We start from the raw sequence: 17,386 nt of genomic DNA, 5'->3' as shown, positions 1-17,386 counted from the left end.
AAATAAGAGCATTTTAAGTCAGCATTCCGGCAGTATTATTCGCCTGCCACATCCTAGTGTTTAGTTTGGTTAGACACATGCTAGTGTCTACCTGCCTATGTCTTTTAAAGCAAATAAGTTAGAGCTATTTCGATCTTTTTCCAAAAGCGTTTATGACTAACTCATTGACCCCTAATTGTCAAATAAACTGATGCCAAATGAGGAAAAAAAAGTTACATTTATTTTTTTATTCTAGTGTGATTTATCTTTCCACCCCTAATATTTTACAACAAAATCGACTACATAAACTAAAGAGACAGATTTTCAACCCAGCACAATCACAGCGGTTCTTGGTCCTCCAAACTCAGAATAAAGTCAAATTCCTCTGCAGGGATGACAAATACAAATAAGTGTGTGTAACTCCACGGGTGCTATATATTAAATAATTTCATTAAATTACCAGTGGTTATAGGTTGCACGGAGAGTCTGGGTCTGGTGAGCAGCATGATGTCCTTCAGAGGGCCTCCTTTGGTCTTATGTTGCAGGTGGTAGTCTTTGAGCTCAGATAGAGGTAGAAACCGCTTCAACATTCTTTGGTACTGGACGTCCACCTGTGATGGCGTATTGAAATATGGATAGGTATTAATTTTTAGGAAGAAGTATTTCAACTGAAAAAAAATCCCCGGTAGGCATCCTGAAGGGGGGAGTTAAGTACACGTTTTTCTTTCCAACGTTCTGTGCGGATCCATTTGTCTAAACACGGCATTCTGATTAGTATTGCGTTTGTGGTAAAATAATTTAAGCAGCTGTTTTAATCCATCTGAGTGGATGACCATATTGCACTTCCTGTTTACTCACATTCACTTTCAGACGTGCAAAAATGTGTCCACTCCAGTGCCAGGGTTTTTGTCATTGTCACTTGAATTCCAGGACCCACAGAATATTGAGTTTTAGGACTACATAAACATTCAATTCAGTGTTAGAAACCTTAGACTCTCTTTTTTCATCAGAAAAAAAAACAGTTAATTCCTAAATTATATGGGTCTGGAGTTATATGAGCTTGAAATGGGGATGGGTGGACAAAATAAAATGCAATACATACAAATTGGTTTTTATAGCGCTTTAAGAACAGCTGAAAGCGCTAACATGGAATAAAAGGGAAATTCTGTCCCCTTGTGAAAGGGGAAAAACATTGACAGAGGCCATGGCTAGCGCTCTATCAGCACCCAAACAAATTCAGGAATGACGCTGTATTATCAATTTCCGAATAAATTCGTAAATGACAGTGAATGAGTTCACTGACAGCATGTGACAAATTAGCTTCCCATGAGATTGAATAAAATACAAAAAAGGATGTGATATCTTCTCATATTTAGAGTTATTTTTTTTAAATAATTATTTCCAAAACACTGTTTCATAACATGTCTTCTTACCATGCTCCACTTGGGCTTCTCCGGTGTGCTGCGAGCATCATAATGAACATCTTTCTTGTCAAACTGTGTGTGGTCCACATATGCTTCCTTCACAATCTGGATAAACGGAAAAAGAAAGAAGACTTATTTAACCTGACGGTAAGTATAATGATATTTTGTATATCCTCACATGGGAACTTACTTTTAGGATTCCTACTATGCCAGGTTTCCTTGCAGTTGCTGTGGTAGAAGAAAGCCAAATGGCCCTCTTTCATTTGACGCATGAAGTTGCGTGCCTGAGCAAGATAATAAAAATAATACATAATAATACATTTCATTTCCAAGCACCTTTCAAAACTCTCAAGGTTACTTTACAGTCACAGGATCTGTTTTTCTGCGGCTGAGCAGCGGCAGCCACATGCGCCAGCGTTCACTCAACCTGAAAGTAACTCAAATAGATGGAAAGCTAGCTAGCTAGCTAACAGATCGCTAATAGATAGCAAATGGATAGGTAGCCAGCTAGATAGCTAATAGATAGACAGTTAGCTAACTAGCAAGATAGCCATATAGCTAATAAATACCCAGCTACATAACCAGCTAGCTAGCCAGATAGCTAATAGATAGCAAATGGATAGCCAGCTAGGTAGCTAGCTAATATATAGCAAATAGATCACTAGCTAGGTAGCTAGCTAGATAGCAAATGAGATAGCTAATAGCTAGCGAATAGAAAGCTAATAGCTAATGAATAGATAGCTAATACCTAGCAAATAAATAGCTAATGGCTAGCGAATCTAATTGCTATTTATTTTCTGTCTATTAGCTATCTGGCTGGCTTGCTAGCTCTCTAGCTGGCTATCTATTAGTTATATAGCTAGCTAGTCGTCTAGCTGGCTAACTATTAGCTATCAATTAGCTAGCTAGCTTTCTATCTATTTGAGTGACTTCCGGGTTGAGTGAACGCTGGCGCGTGTAGCTGCCACTGCTCACCCAAAGAAAAACTTATCATGTGACTGTAAAGTGACCTTGAGAATTTATAAAGGTGATTATAAATGAAATTTATTATTATTATTATTATTATTAGAATTATAAAGTCACTTTTTTTTGCAGCTCTACCTGATAGTTGCGGACACCATCCCAGCAGCTGGTTTGATGAGGCAAAGCCTTCAGATCCTCAATTCCAAACTGTAAATTTAAACAATGATGAGATGTTTACAATCACATACACGAGTAGTCTTTTTGGTACTGTACCTTGACGTCAATGCCATTCTCAAAGCGGCTTTCTGGCTCAGATTTCATGAGCCAACGACAATACTGCTTGCCGCTTGTTCCCTCCAAAGCATCCACTGAAGATGAAGACTTCCTCTTGAGGTTCGGTTTTGGGGAAGAATCAACCTGTTTTTCAACATCTTCATCTGTGTCACACAGATTATATTTTTAAACATATCAGACAAGAAGGAAGTACTGTACAAATTGTTTCAACCTACCTGAGTTTATTGTTCTTTTTCTCAATTTCTTCTTTGGAGGCATTGCTTTTCTCTGGAAGTAAAACACTGCACAAAAACCCTATCTGGACTTTTACCACCAATTTCATCAGCATGCGCTCAACATTTAGTGCAGAAATGGGTAACCAATACTTTTTTTTGTTTCATATTGGTTCCTATTAATTGGTAGATGGCTAGCGTTTTTATTTTTCATCATGAATTAAACGTTTAACGATTTATTAGCAGTTCCTCTGAGGGTAAATTTAGAATTTGAATTGAGGGTACATTTTTTTCAATTGCACAATAAGAGATAAAACGCTGTCAGGACTCGGATTTTCTGGAACACAATTTAAACATACTGAAAACATACTAAAACGAGGAGCGACCTCAACATTTGTAAATAAAAATAGTATCAGAGCATATTAGTCGTATCAGTTCAGTATTACCTCAACAACATAACCTTGTGATTTGACTTTAAACCGGAAGTAAGAAATTTGCGTATGGCCATTTGTCCATTATCGGAAAAAAATGGAGAAACATGCTTTTCCTTCATTAGTTTTGAGTTCAACACTCAAAAATACGTCCAGTCAAACTATAAGCCATACAATTAACGATTAGTAGGGTTTTATTTGATCTGTAACGAGTTTATTTAATCCATCGAGGCGTTCAAAAGAATGGCAAACATACCTTTAAAGTCAGTCCGGTGTCACGTCAACAAGCGGCCATTGAAACCCGCGCCAAACCGGAACAAGAGACGTCACAACAAGCAGCAATTGGTTTGTTGAGTTTCCCGTGTGTTCCTATCAAATGTTAATTGTGTGCCAACTTAGCACACAATTAATTAATATGGGCGCTGCCAACGAAGTGTATTATAAAAACAATAAAAGAATAAAAATAAAGATAATACATTAAAATAAACAAAAATGTGTTCTTTGTTGGCCGTTCCAGAAATACATATCCCGTCGGTACTAGCGGTACGTGAACTTTATTGAAAACAAAAACAAAACAAAACAAAACATGGCGCCTGGCGGGGTGTTAAGAGTCGCCCGGCTGACCGCAAACATCTGCAGAAGACACCGTTTTTCCGCTGGTAGAATTGCACAAAAACGAGGGGTAGCTTCGTGTATCGATCGTAAGTCAACACCCGATAGCATGTTTGCGTTTTGTAACAATTGTCATTAAAACACCAATTTGTAAATCGATGGTAGAAAGCAAGGCTTGTTTTCACGATAGTTTACAAGCAACTTTCTATGCAGTGAGTCAGATGTATTTTTAATAAGGGCTGACCACGTATGGATGCAGTTTGGCCATTTTAAAATGTACTTTTAGCTTAAATGCCATTGGCGAAAGTCGCTCCTTCATTCGTCAGTGAGCTGCACACCCCTCACTGATACCGCCCACATTTTTGTGTTCGAACCCAGATGAAAAATAACTCGACATTGGGACTTCTTGCCGGTGGGCGCTTGACGTCATCTTCAGTCGACGACTGGCGGTAGTACTGCATAAAATGTCTGCCTAGTAAAGTCCCCTGAATATGTGCCAACTCATCTGCTTAATTGTAATTCCATGAATGGAAAATTAATCAGAATACAATGCGAGGGTCACACAGAATATGATTTCATTAACCATAATAAAGTCTGACAAATTATTTTATAAATACGGCGGCCACACAAAATCTGTGCATGTATGGTACTTACATTATGTGTTTTTTTAAGCAACTAATTTAGATGACGTCTTGTTGTTATTGCAGCATCTCACGGTCTCACAGATGAACAGAAGGAGTTCCAGAAAGTGGCCTTTGACTTTGCAGCCAATGAAATGGCGCCGCACATGGCGGAGTGGGACCAGAAGGTTAGTTAAACACCCTTAATAATAACAATAAAATACATAAAAAAATAATATAAATAATAAATACAAATGATAAAAAAATAATAAAAAAAACAACAAAAAAAAATAATACAAAAAAACAATTAAAAAAATCATAAAAAATAATAAAACTAGCCTATTTTGGACAGCTGCCCTCTTTTCAAGCTAATATAACTCTAGATCCATATAATTTAGGACTTAACTATTTTTTTCTGATGAAAGAAGAGATTCTAAGGTTTCTAACACTGCATAGAATGTTTATGTAGTCCTAAAACTCAATATTCTGTGGGTCCTGGAATTCAAGTGACAATGACAAAAACCCTGGCACTGGAGTGGACACATTTTTGCACGTTTGGCAGTGAATGAGTTAAGTTACTGTCTGTTTTACCATAAGGAAGTGTTCCCAGTGGAGACCATGCGCAAGGCAGCCCAGCTTGGCTTCGGAGGAATCTATGTTCAGCCAGACGTCGGAGGTTCCGGTCTGTCCCGCCTGGATACATCTGTCATCTTTGAGGCTTTGTCCACCGGATGTGTCAGCACCACTGCCTACATCAGTATTCATAAGTATGTTTCAAACAAAACAGGAAGTTGTCAAAATAAAGTCATGCAAAATAAAGAAAGAATAATCGGACTTGTTACACTTATAATAATAACAATAATAATAATAATACATTTCATTTCTAAGCACCTTTCAAAACCTTCAAGGTCACTTGCCGCTGCTCACCCACAGAAAAACTGATCATGTGACTGTAAAGTGACCGTGAGCGTTTTGAAAGACGCTTATAAATTAAATGTATTATTATTATTATTTATTATTATTTTCATGTAACTCCAAACCCATAACAATTTTGGAATTAGCCAAGTAGCGCTTTGTTCCAACTTCAGCTGTTGTTGAAGCGCTATATAAATCAATATGTATGTATTGAATTTTGGACAGCCGCCCTCATTTCAAGCTCATATAACTCCAGACCCATGGAATTTAGGAAATAACTTTTTTTCTGATGTTGTCCTAAAACTCAATATTCTTTGGGTCCTGTAATTCAAGTGACAATGACAAAAACCCTGGCACTGGAGTGAACACTTTTTTTTGCACATGCTCTGGCAGTGAATGAGTTAAAATGGACACCTGGCCCTAACATGTCTTTTGCATGCAGCATGTGCGCCTGGATGATAGACAGCTTCGGCAACAAGGACCAGAGACAAAAATTCTGTCCTCAACTTTGTTCCATGGAGAAGTTTGCCTCCTACTGCCTGACAGAACCTGGTCTGTTCCCGACAAATACTACTTTGAACCAATTCAGTACCAAGACTCCATGACTTGAATTTGTTCTTTGTTGATTTCAGGCAGCGGCAGTGATGCTGCATCGCTATTGACGACTGCACAACGCCAAGGTGATCGTTACATCTTGAATGGCTCCAAGGTAAAGCTTCCATGACATTCTGACAACATTCTGTGCTCATATTTGAGTGGGAGAGAGGGAAAAAAATGGCAGTATTCCACGATTTTAGGTGTCTGATAGAGATTAGACAGAAAAAGAAGTTATCATATTTAAAAGTTTCATGCTTAGTCAACATGTGTGACTCAAATACACAATTGAAGCACAGACAACCCGGGGTCAATCTGAGGTCAACAGACACGGAAAGTTAAACTGTCATCTTCATCTAGGATGTCTGGCCTTGGACAGAATTTAAAACTTGGGAAACTCCTTTATCACCGAAGCAATTTACGACTTGAAACTCCTTCACAGGAAGAGCTCATTAGCCAGGTTACAAATTTATCAGTTCATGCAAGAGACAATGTTTTATTGCTTACAGCTGTTCGCGATTCGAGCGCCCAGGGGCGTTGTATTCTAATCAAGAAAACAATGTTTTACTAATGTATCACTTAAACTTGCATATACACTCAATATATAGCTTGGCAGAGCGCTGCAGAATTCAGGCGTCTGTCATGAATGGCTGCGTCTCCTGCCGGCAGTAAAGACAATCTTTCTGGGTTCTGGGCATGAAACTTTTAAATATGATAACTTCTCATTCTCCATCAATAGATTATTATTTTTGGGGATAGAGAGAAAAAATAAATTATGGTGATCAGTGCATCCTCCATTAACTATGTAAATAAAGCAGCTAACGGAACAATAACAAATAAAAATAATACATGTTATTTATAAGCACCTTTCAACAATGCAGTACTGGGAAAAGTGCAAAAGCATTTATCTTTGTTACTAGTCTAACTACGAATCTGTGTGAGTTGGCTTAAAATAAATTAAAAAAACGCTGAAATTAGTTTTTTTTTACTTTTAAAGGACAACCGACGTCTCCGGACAAGTCGTGTCCCTAATTTGTAAAATGGCTTCAAATGACTTCTACTGAGCGTATTTTACAAAGATTCCACCGCATATTTTACGATTTAAGACTCGCCTTGAATATTCCGGAAGTCTTGTTTTTGAGTTGGTGACAAGTCCTCACGTTACGTCACTGAAGGAACGCCCCTGACCGAGAAAAGGACACATTGTAGCAGTCCTTCCATCACGTCAATGCATTTTGCTGTACTTTGTTTGGTCTGAAAACTCCGTGTTGCACCAAAAAGAGGCAGAAGAGGGCGACAAAGCTCCGTGTAAGGAATTAATCAGCCTGTGGAAACGGGCTGATTAATTCCTTACACGGAGCTTTGTCGCCATTTTCTGCCTCTCTTTTAGTGCTACATTTCCCCCCCTATTGCCTCAAAATAGCACGGAAGTACTTCTTTAATCGATTGCAAACATGTATGCTTTCCTCTTCAGAACTATTTGAATCATATTCATAACTGGATGTGTAACAAGACAGCATATTCTCCGAATCTGAAGCCATTGTTTTGATTCTCCAGCAAGGCAAGACGTCTTGGGGTGACGTCACGAACTGGGGGCGGGACTTTCTGAAAATGCCCAATTCGCAGCTCAATTTGTTGCAGATTTTGGACAATTTAAGTTACTTTTAATGGTGTTTTGCATGTGACTAAAAATATCAGCCTGCGTGTTTTGGGTATTTTAGATGCTATAAAACGTTTTTCTGGTGTCAAGTTAAGAAACAAAAAAGTCATGTCGGTTGTCCTTTAAATGTCTTACCACAATTCAATATGGCACACCTCTCCCTTTCCTGTGTATGATTCCAGGCCTTCATCAGCGGCGGTGGCGAGTCTGACATTTACGTAGTCATGTGTCGCACAGGAGCCAAAGGTCCGAAAGGCATTTCCTGTCTGTTAGTGGAAAAGGGAACACCGGGCCTCAGTTTCGGCAAAAAAGAACAAAAGGTAGCACGATTGTTGTTATTTTTTAATTGCGCTACCGAAAACCACTAGAGAGGCATCGTTGACTCTGTGTGTTCCTTCAGGTGGGTTGGAACTCGCAACCCACCAGGGCAGTGATATTTGAGGACTGCGCCGTTCCTGCCAGCAACCTGCTGGGAGTCGAAGGTCAAGGTTTCACAATTGCCATGAAAGGACTGAACGGAGGCAGAATTAATATCGGTGAGTTCGAACTGAAGATGACGCTCATGAACAGTGACAGCAAAAATCTACACACCCCTCTTTGATTGGCTGTTGGATTAGATTAGTCTCACAGTGGAGAAATTGACATTTCACAGTAGCAAAGTGATGAAAGTAAGGAAGGAAAGGAAGAAGTAGAAAAACACAAAATACAGGAGCTGATGTAAAGACAGCCACTCTCACGCTGCCATCTTGATGTCAAAAACACAAAAAAAACTAAATGCTATCTATTGGCTATCTGTTAGCTGGCTAGCTAGCTAGATAGCTATCTATTAGCTAGCTAGCTAGCTTTTTATTCATTTGAGTTATTCCAGATTGAGTGAACGCTCGCGCGTGTGGCTGCCGCTGCTCACCCACAGAAAAACTTATCCTGTGACTGTAAAGTGACCTTGATAGCTTTGAAAGGCGCTTAGAAATGAAATGATTATTATTATTATTATTATTATTATTATTATTATTATTAAATGATATGGGTTTGGAGTTATATGAGCTTGAAATGAGGGCGGCTGTCCAAAACACAATACATACATATTGGTTTATATAGCGCTTTAAACAACAGCTAAGATGGAACAAAGTGCTAATATGGAAAAAATGGAAATGCTTCCCCCCCTCGCGGAAGGGGGTAAAACATTTCCGGAGGCAATGGCCGGCGCTTTATCGGCACCCAAGCATGAAATAATAAAACCCGAACAAATTTGGGAATGGCGCTCAACGTCATATTTTCAATTCCCGAATGAATCTGTGAATGGCAGTGAATGAGTTAGCAGATTTGACATTGACTTTCACAGGAGTTTTTTTTTAGCATCACAAAACTTAGCATTTAACCATAACCCAAATGTCCATTTTGAGCTCAACGTTAACATTTTAAGCGCTCGCTATAAACATAAAATTGTACCTTTGAACAGCTTCATGTTCTCTGGGTGCGGCCCACGCCTCCGTCCAGCTGGCGAGGGACCACCTGTTGGTGCGGAAGCAGTTTGGAGAAACTCTCTCCAATAACCAGGTTAGAAACTATTGAAACACCTGTTTCAATAGTTTTGAAATTATGTATTTTTAACGGTGATTCTAAAGGACAACCGACACCATTTTTTTTGTTTCCTAACTGACATCAGAAAAACGTTTTATAGCATCTAAAATACCCAAAACACACAGGCTGATATTTTTAGTCAAGTGCAAAATGACTTACAGTGTCCCAAAACTACTTCAAAATGACCCCGGAAATGGCGAGTTTCAGAAGGTCCCGCCCCCTTTTCGTGATGTCACGCCAGGACGTCTTCGCCTTGCTCTAGAATCAAAACAATGGCTTCAGATTCGGAGAAGATGCTTTTGTGTTACTCATCCTGTTATGAATATGATTCCAATAGTTCTGAAGAGGAAAGCATACATGTTTGCAATCGATTGAAGAAGTACTTGCGTATCAATTTTGGGACACTTTAATAACTCTTTTTTTTGTGTGTTTTGCATTTGACTAAAAATATCAGCCTGTGTGTTTTGGGTATTTTAGATGCTATAAAACGTTTTTCTGATGTCAGTTAGGAAACAAAAAAATGGTGTCGGTTGTCCTTTAAAACGGCTGTTTTTGCTCTGCGTGTATTTTTAACTGTGCGATTTTAACACCCTTTACGTTTCTATGTGCAGTTCCTTCAGTTCAAACTAGCAGAGATGGCCACCGATTTGGTGGCGTCTCGACTTTTAGTACGCCAGGCCGCCGTGGCGCTTCAGGAGGCGCGAACGGATGCCGTCCAACTGTGTTCTATGGCCAAGCTCTTTGCCACCGACCACTGCTTTGACGTGAGTACAAAATGGATCCGAATCAATGGTATTGATATTATCTGTGAAAGGTATATTCAAAACTAGATTTTAACTTGGTTTTTTTTTCAGACCCAACTTAACTCATTCACTGCCAGACAATGTGCAAAAATGTGTCCATTCCAGTGCCAGGGCTTTTGTCATTGTCACTTGAATTCCAACACCCACAAAATATAGAGTTTTAGGACTGCATAAACATTCAATGCAGAGTTTGAAACCTTAGACTCTCTTCTTTCATCAGGAAAAAAAGAGTGAATTCCTAAATTATATGGGTCTGGAGTTATATGAACTTGAAATGGGGGCGGCTGTCCAAAATACAATGCAATGCATAGATATTGGTTTATACAGTATAGTGCTTTAATAGCTGAAACTGGAACAAAGCGCGAACATGGAAAAGTTAATTCCTAAATGATATGGGTCTAGAGTTATATGAGCTTGAAATGGGGGCGGCTGTCCAAAATACAATGCAATACATACACAGTCGTTTATATAGCGCTTGAACAACAGCTAAAGCTGGAACAAAGCGCTAACGTGGAAAAAAGGGAAATGCTGCACCCTTGTGGAAATAGAAAAAAATGGCAGTGGCCATGGCCAACGCTTTATCAGCACCCAAGCATGAAAAAAAAAACCTGAAACCCGAACACATTCGGGCTTTAAGTCATATTTTCAATTCCTGAGTACATTTTGGAATTGAAATGAAACTGTTCCATTTACATCATATCAGTTTACAGTGAATACTTATTACTTAATAATGAATACTTATTGAATATTAAAAAAAATAAACAAACTTAAAATATGACATGTATAACAAGATACATTTTGTTGAAGATACATTTCGGTACCCTAAAAAATAAATCTGAGGGTTTTGATATATATATGATATATATATATATATATATATATATATATATATATATATATATATATATATATGATATATATATATATATATATATATCAAATAATCTGAAAAAAGATGGAAAAGGTGGTGGGCAGGGTACAGAGGGTCCAGTAGGATTAAATTTAAATTTATTCAAAAATAAGATTATAAAATAAGATATAAGAAATAAGATTTAAAAATATTCAAGTTATTCAGTTTTGACATCAACATTAATGGGGCGGTCTATTTAATAATAAATATTAAAATAATAAATAGATAATGGATAATTGATAAATGAAAGATGATGAAAAATGAATAATAATAATAATAATAATAATAATACATTTGATTTCTAAGTGCCTTCCAAAACTCTCAAGGTCGCTTTACAGTCACAGGATAAGTTTTTCTGTGGGTGAGCAGCGGCAGCCACACACGCCAGCATTCACTCAACCCGGAAGTAACTCAAATAGATAAAAAGCTAGCTAGCCAACAGATAGCTAATAGCTCGCTAGTTAGCCAGCCAGCTATATCGCTATATAGCTAGCTAGCATGTTCAACATACCTGTAGCAATTATGAGTGTCATATTCCAGTCATCATTTCAACATTCCTCAGATCTGCAACCAAGCTCTCCAAATGCACGGCGGCTACGGTTACCTCAAGGACTACGCCGTGCAGCAGTTTGTGCGCGACATCCGCGTGCATCAGATTTTAGAAGGTCAGAAGCCATTACGTCGGCATTGATGCCGTTGATGTTCCCGCCGCTGCTCCCTTCACATCTGATTTCTCCACAGGAACAAACGAGGTGATGAGGATGATCATCTCAAGAAGTCTTCTGACAGAGACCTCATAGGAGTCCTTGGAATACAAATTGCTATTTTGTGCTTATCCGTGACAGAATTTTGGAGAAGCTCAAAAGTTGCTGTAGGTGGGGTCAAAACGGAACCATTGATTTGCAAAAAAAGAACAACTTCTGTGTAATGTAATGAGTTTTCACTTTTCTGGGGATTTCTGTTACGATAGCATTTTAATATCATGGGGATTTGGATCCCCTAATGTGTTTGTATCACTTCACTGTAGCCTAATTTGTCTTCAAGTGGCCTTGTCTTGTCAGCGAATAGCTAGCTAGCTATTAGCTATCTATTCACTGGCTATTAGCTATCTATTCGCTAGCTAATAATCATAATACATTTCATTTCTAGGCGCCTTTCAAAACGCTCAAGGTCACTTTAATAGCTATATATTCGCTAGCTAGCTTGCTATTTATTTAAGTTACTTCGGGGTTGAGTGAACGCTGGCGCGTGTGGCTGCCGCTGCTCACCCACAGAAAAAAAAAAAATCCTGTGGCTGTAAAGTGACCGTGAGAGTTTTGAAAGGCACTTATAAATGAAATGGATTATTATTACTATCTATTCTTTTCTTTGCTGTTATGGAATTGCAGTACAATTTGCATATTCTGTATGAAAATGGATAGACTGTATTTGATAGAAACACTCCAAATAAATTCTCAGTCTATGACAAGAGAAATGATGTGGTCAGCGTCGTGTTGTATCAGAGCTATCTATGTCAAACCTGCTCCATCATTTGGGTGGAAAATCATTACAGTGATTACAGCTTACGAACTTAATTGGGTTGCCAGCGTGTGTAAGGCGAAAAGTGTGTATCCCAAAAATTAATTTCCCATAGGAAACCATTAAAATGAGAATAATCCGTTCCCAGGTCCCCATAAAACACAATTTTCTCCTTTCTAATTCTCTAAGCCTTATAACTACACAAAATATACCTTATTTTATGTATAATAAATGTGCTATGGTGTTATGATTAAAGAAATAAACCTTACTGTACAATAAAGTCGTTTTATTGTCCTTTGTGATGGTCGATGGCTTGATGGAATGAAGTGCCCGGTTTCATCAGCATTAAACACTTGATGAGGAACGTAGCCTTTCTTCTTTCACCATCTTGAGGAATGATCCCTTGTTGGTGCTTGACTGGAGCACACTCAACTAATTTGTCGATCCAAACTCAGTTGTTAAAATTGGAATATCTTGTGAAATATTACACATGTACAATCTTATAAAAAGCAACCGAGAAAATATTACCAGCTTACTTAGAAACACTTACCATGTTGCTTTTTAACAGGGCAAATTGGGCAATCGGGCCAGTCGTTAGTCAGGACAATAGAAGCGATCAGTGGAGCTGCAGGGAGTAGTCCTCTGCTCCCCCCAACCTGAGAGCAGGGACCTATCATAGCAGAGTCCGGCACCGTCACGTCTGGACAGTAGGGATATATATATATAGGGCCGAAACTACCAGTAAGACTTTCGTTTGTTGACGAAGTTTCTTGGATAATAAGCGAAACGTCCGACACCTTCAAAGAAGTATAGATGACGGCTGAAAAAAACCTTTTCATCGATGGACCACTCCTGTATGACTGAGAGGTTACACAGGACATGTTGCTTTTTGTATTGGCTGAAATAAAAATAAAAATGAGTGAAATAGGCTAATCCTTGTGAACAAAAACAAGCCAATCAAAGGTTACAAATATGTTTAGTTGTGGTAAAATTAATTGATTCTCAATACAGCTAAATCTTGTGCAGAGTTTGGGGGATATAAAAAAAAGCATTGGTCAATGCAGATCTCAAAGAGACAACTAATGTAACATGTTTTTTTTTATTTTTTAAATTAACATAACATAATTAATATGTATTAAAAAAACAACTGCCAACCATCCAAATTTACAGGTACTATCCGAGTTACGACCGGGTTCTGTTCCAACAAAAAACGGTCGCAAGTCAAACGGTCATAAGTCGAAATCAATTCAAAATGGCCGACGTGACGTTTACACGACAGGATAGTATACGATGTCAATGTGCAACATTTTCTATTAAATACTATTATATACCAAACTGTTTTCAGTTCATTTATAAATTTGATAACTTTTAGTGTCATTTTTATCATTTTAATATTTCATATTATCAATTAAAAAAAAGCAGTGTACTACAGGAGATGTTGCCGACACGATCTCTGCACTGTATATAACTACTGTATTGAGTGTAGTCACGCATTGCTGTGCAAGTGTGTGACATGCTGGCTGGCCAAAATTGCACGTTGCGGTGCCAGGCGAGGAATTTAAAATTAAATAAATAAATATGTGAAGAAATACATAAATAAATAAATCCATAAATAACAAGGTCTGGTGGTCGTGGTCGTAAGTACAGGTGGTCGTAACTCGCGCCGGTCATAACTCGGATGTTACCTGTATTTCAAATGCTACACGTAGCTGCTCGACTTTTGCAAATAACACCAGCTGTAGGACTAGAAATTACATAACTGTTCAGTAGTAGAAATTCCATGACACAGCCAGGCAGAAAGCATGGCTTATTATGGGGTGTCGCCAGGGGTCGTAACTGTCACTAAAAACAAGTCCATCAACTTATTTTCTTTTTTTTTTTTCCATTTGACTTACATTCCGTCGATCACCACAGGCAACACATCCAATGCGACGTGACCATTGAATTCTATAGAAAAACCTGAATAGTCATTTAGTGTTGTTGGGTTTTTTTTAAATTTGGGGCATTTTTTGTGTTTAAAAAAAAAAAAAATTAAGCCTGAGAAACAATTGAGAATGTGCCAACTACACGACCGACGCTTTTTGCTGTTCAGTTAAAGGACAACTGACACCATTTTTTTTGTTTCCTAACTGACATCAGAAAAACGTTTTCTAGCATTTAAAATACCCAAAACTGATATTTATAGTCAAATGCAAAACACCAATAAAATGACTTAAAATGTCCCAAAACTAGTCCCAAAAATGTCCCAAAATGAGCTCGGAACTGGGCAGATTCAGAAAGTCTCGCCCCCTTGTTCGTGACGTCACACCAGGATACTCCTTCACAAACTGCCTTGCTCCAGAATCAAAACAATGGCTTCAGAGAGTTCAGATTCGGAGAAAATGCTTTCTTGTTACTCATCCAGTTATGAATATGATTCAAATAGTTCTGAAGAGGAAAGCTTAAATTTGCAATTGATTAAAGAAGTCTTTCCGTATCAATTTGAGCCATCTGGACTGCAACGTAGTGCCCAGAAAATGCACAAGATGGCTGATTTATCCGCTGATTTATGTAGTTTCCCTTCTAATTTCGCCATCAACATGGTGTTTTCAGACGAAAAAATGCATTGTGTCACTTTTTCGGTCAGGGGCGTTCCCTCCGTAACGTCACTTCGGGCATCATCATAAACTTGAAAACAAGACTTCCTGAATATTCAGTGTCTTAAAACGTAAAATATTGCTATAGTTGGTGGCATCTTTGTAAAACGCGCTCAGTAGAAGTCATTTGAAGTGATTTTACAAATTATGGACGCAACTTATCCGGAGGTGAAGGTTGTCCTTTAACTACAGTAAAGTCTCGTTATATCGATATTCAAGGGAGTCCGAAAAAATATCGATATAACCGGGACTATCGATATATCCGACCCTGCGCGCATGTAATTTTCTCCTTGCGTTCATAGAAATAGTATCGTAATAAGCGGTACTATCGATATAACCGATATCGATATAACGAGACTTTACTGTATTTTTTTGGGTGAAAATCAAAAATGTGCTGAGTCAGTGATATGAATAAATTGAATGTCCTTGCGGGAGGTCACAGAGAATTCCAATTACAGTGATACCTTGGCTTACGAAATTAATAGTTTCCCAGACAGAGTGTGTAAGGCGAAAAGTGTGTATCCCAAAAATTAATTTCACATAGGAAACCATTAACAAGAGAATAATCCGTTCCTAGGTCCCCATAAAACATAATTTTCCACTTTCTAATTTTCTAAGCCTTAAAACTACACAAAATACACCTTATTTCATGTATAATAAAGGTGCTATGGTATTATAATTAAAGAAATAAACTGTACTATATAATAAAGTGGTTTTATTTATCTTTGTGTGAAGGTCGTTGATGGCTTGATGGAATGGAGTGGCCGGTTTCATCAGCATTAAAACTTGATGAGGAACGTAACCTTCTTTCACCATCTTGAGGAATGACCCTTGTAGGTGCTTTCTCTGCGATAATTTTATCTAGTTCCTCATCAATTATGTCCTGTTTAGCTGGGTTGACAGCTTTTTGCATCAAATGTACAGATGGCTTGTGCGGTTTATTTGTGGAGCCTGATTGATGGGCTATTTTAACCTTGCAGTCTACACTGTGCCTTTGAACTATCAAAGTTGAAACTCTTTCACTTTCGTCTGCCCGTCTCTTTAATGCTTAAACCACCTCCCCTCACTGTTGCGTTCTTGACCAATCACGTGGCTTTAACCGAAGACTGGGGGCGGGGAATAGAGGACAAAAACAGTCGGCTGCCATTTTGATGTGAGAAGAACGGGCTGGTTCGCGAACGACACATCACTCATTGAGGCAGCTCTGTCTACGAAAAAGTTTGTATGCCAAGGTAAAATTTTCATAAATTTAACGTTCGTAAACCGAGGTATCACTGTACAAGGCAGAAGAAACGTTAAGAACCCCCACACCCACCCCAATTCCCCTCCTACCTGTCCAATCAGAGGCTATACCAAGGAGCCCGCTTGACTTTGCGCAGGCACCATAATGGCCACAGTGTCCGCCTTGGTCAACGTGGACGACGAGCTGGCTCGCGGGGACGGCGTGAAGGCGGGCGGTGTCTGAGGTTGAGCCCCCTCCGTTCTAACAGGGGGCATGCCGACCACCTGGGGCGGCCCCCCGTTGGTAGCGGGGGGTCGCTTGTGTTTCCGTGACGGCGTCCCGACCGCGTTGTAGCCAGGTAGGCCACGCAGGGTGTTGGCCTCGCCCGGGCGCAGCTGGTAGGCGTTGATAACGGAGCCCGCGTCGGTTGTGGACGATGGCGAGTACGGGTAGTGGTAGGCGGGTTGGCGGTGGTGGTGGTGATGGTGTGTTGGTGGTCCGCAGGCCGAGGGCTGGTCGCGATGGATGACAACGTGCCGTTTTTGGAGACGATGTCTGAGCCCGTGTTGCTCTTTGCCCATGACACTCGCTTTGGAGCCTGAGCGTCTTCCCTTTATATAGATGGTAAAAAAAAACATATTCAGCCTTGGCCGTGAGTTTATCATCAGCGTATGTTATCCTTAATGTATTATTATTATTATTATTATTATTATTATTATTATTATTATTACAGTAAAGTCTCGTTATATCGATATCGGATATATCGATAGTCCCGGTTATATCGATACTATTTCTATGCACGCACTGAGAAAATTACATGCAAACAGGGTCGGATATATCGATAGTCCCGGTTATATCGATATTTTTTCGGACTCCCTTGAATATCGATATAACGAGACTTTACTGTATTATTATTATTATTATTATTATTATTTTAATACAGCGTGAGAAACCTTAGACTCTCTTCTTTCATCAAGAAAATCAGAGAGTTAATTCCTAAATGAAATGGGTC

The 17,386-nt window shown here is 38.9% G+C and overlaps 3 protein-coding genes across 3 annotated transcripts in view; 1 reads left to right on the top strand and 2 right to left on the bottom strand.

Annotated features, from left to right (window-relative positions):
• Positions 1-198: 198 nt before the first annotated feature.
• On the bottom strand, positions 199-3,539 carry thyn1 (thymocyte nuclear protein 1). The gene is given in 8 exon segments (XM_089014167.1): positions 199-364; positions 440-590; positions 1,413-1,508; positions 1,594-1,617; positions 1,619-1,687; positions 2,505-2,573; positions 2,640-2,803; positions 2,876-3,539. Coding segments are annotated over 8 exon segments (663 nt in total). The 5' UTR covers positions 2,919-3,539; the 3' UTR covers positions 199-317.
• A 344-nt stretch (positions 3,540-3,883) lies between these two features.
• acad8 (acyl-CoA dehydrogenase family, member 8) lies at positions 3,884-12,790 on the top strand. The gene is made up of 11 exons (XM_089013574.1): positions 3,884-4,004; positions 4,623-4,723; positions 5,133-5,302; positions 5,893-6,002; positions 6,083-6,159; positions 7,887-8,024; positions 8,105-8,240; positions 9,164-9,261; positions 9,897-10,049; positions 11,561-11,663; positions 11,740-12,790. Exons 1-11 carry the CDS (start codon positions 3,890-3,892, stop codon positions 11,796-11,798), a joined length of 1,260 nt encoding a protein of 419 aa, XP_088869700.1. The 5' UTR covers positions 3,884-3,889; the 3' UTR covers positions 11,799-12,790.
• Positions 12,791-16,484: 3,694 nt separating this feature from the next.
• esamb (endothelial cell adhesion molecule b) overlaps positions 16,485-17,386 on the bottom strand; it is a 48,878-nt gene continuing 47,976 nt past the window's right edge. Inside the window, 2 exon segments of the mRNA XM_089013767.1 lie at positions 16,485-16,868; positions 16,871-16,985. Of these exon segments, the coding sequence (XP_088869893.1) occupies positions 16,500-16,868; positions 16,871-16,985 (484 nt within the window). The 3' untranslated portion in view covers positions 16,485-16,499.

This window comes from Hippocampus bargibanti, linkage group LG14 (genome assembly GCF_051943395.1).
Source record: "Hippocampus bargibanti isolate YZ-2025 linkage group LG14, ASM5194339v1, whole genome shotgun sequence".
NCBI lineage: Eukaryota > Metazoa > Chordata > Actinopteri > Syngnathiformes > Syngnathidae > Hippocampus > Hippocampus bargibanti.
Note: the sequence above shows the minus strand (reverse complement) of the source record. Positions and strands in the feature narration are given on the sequence as shown.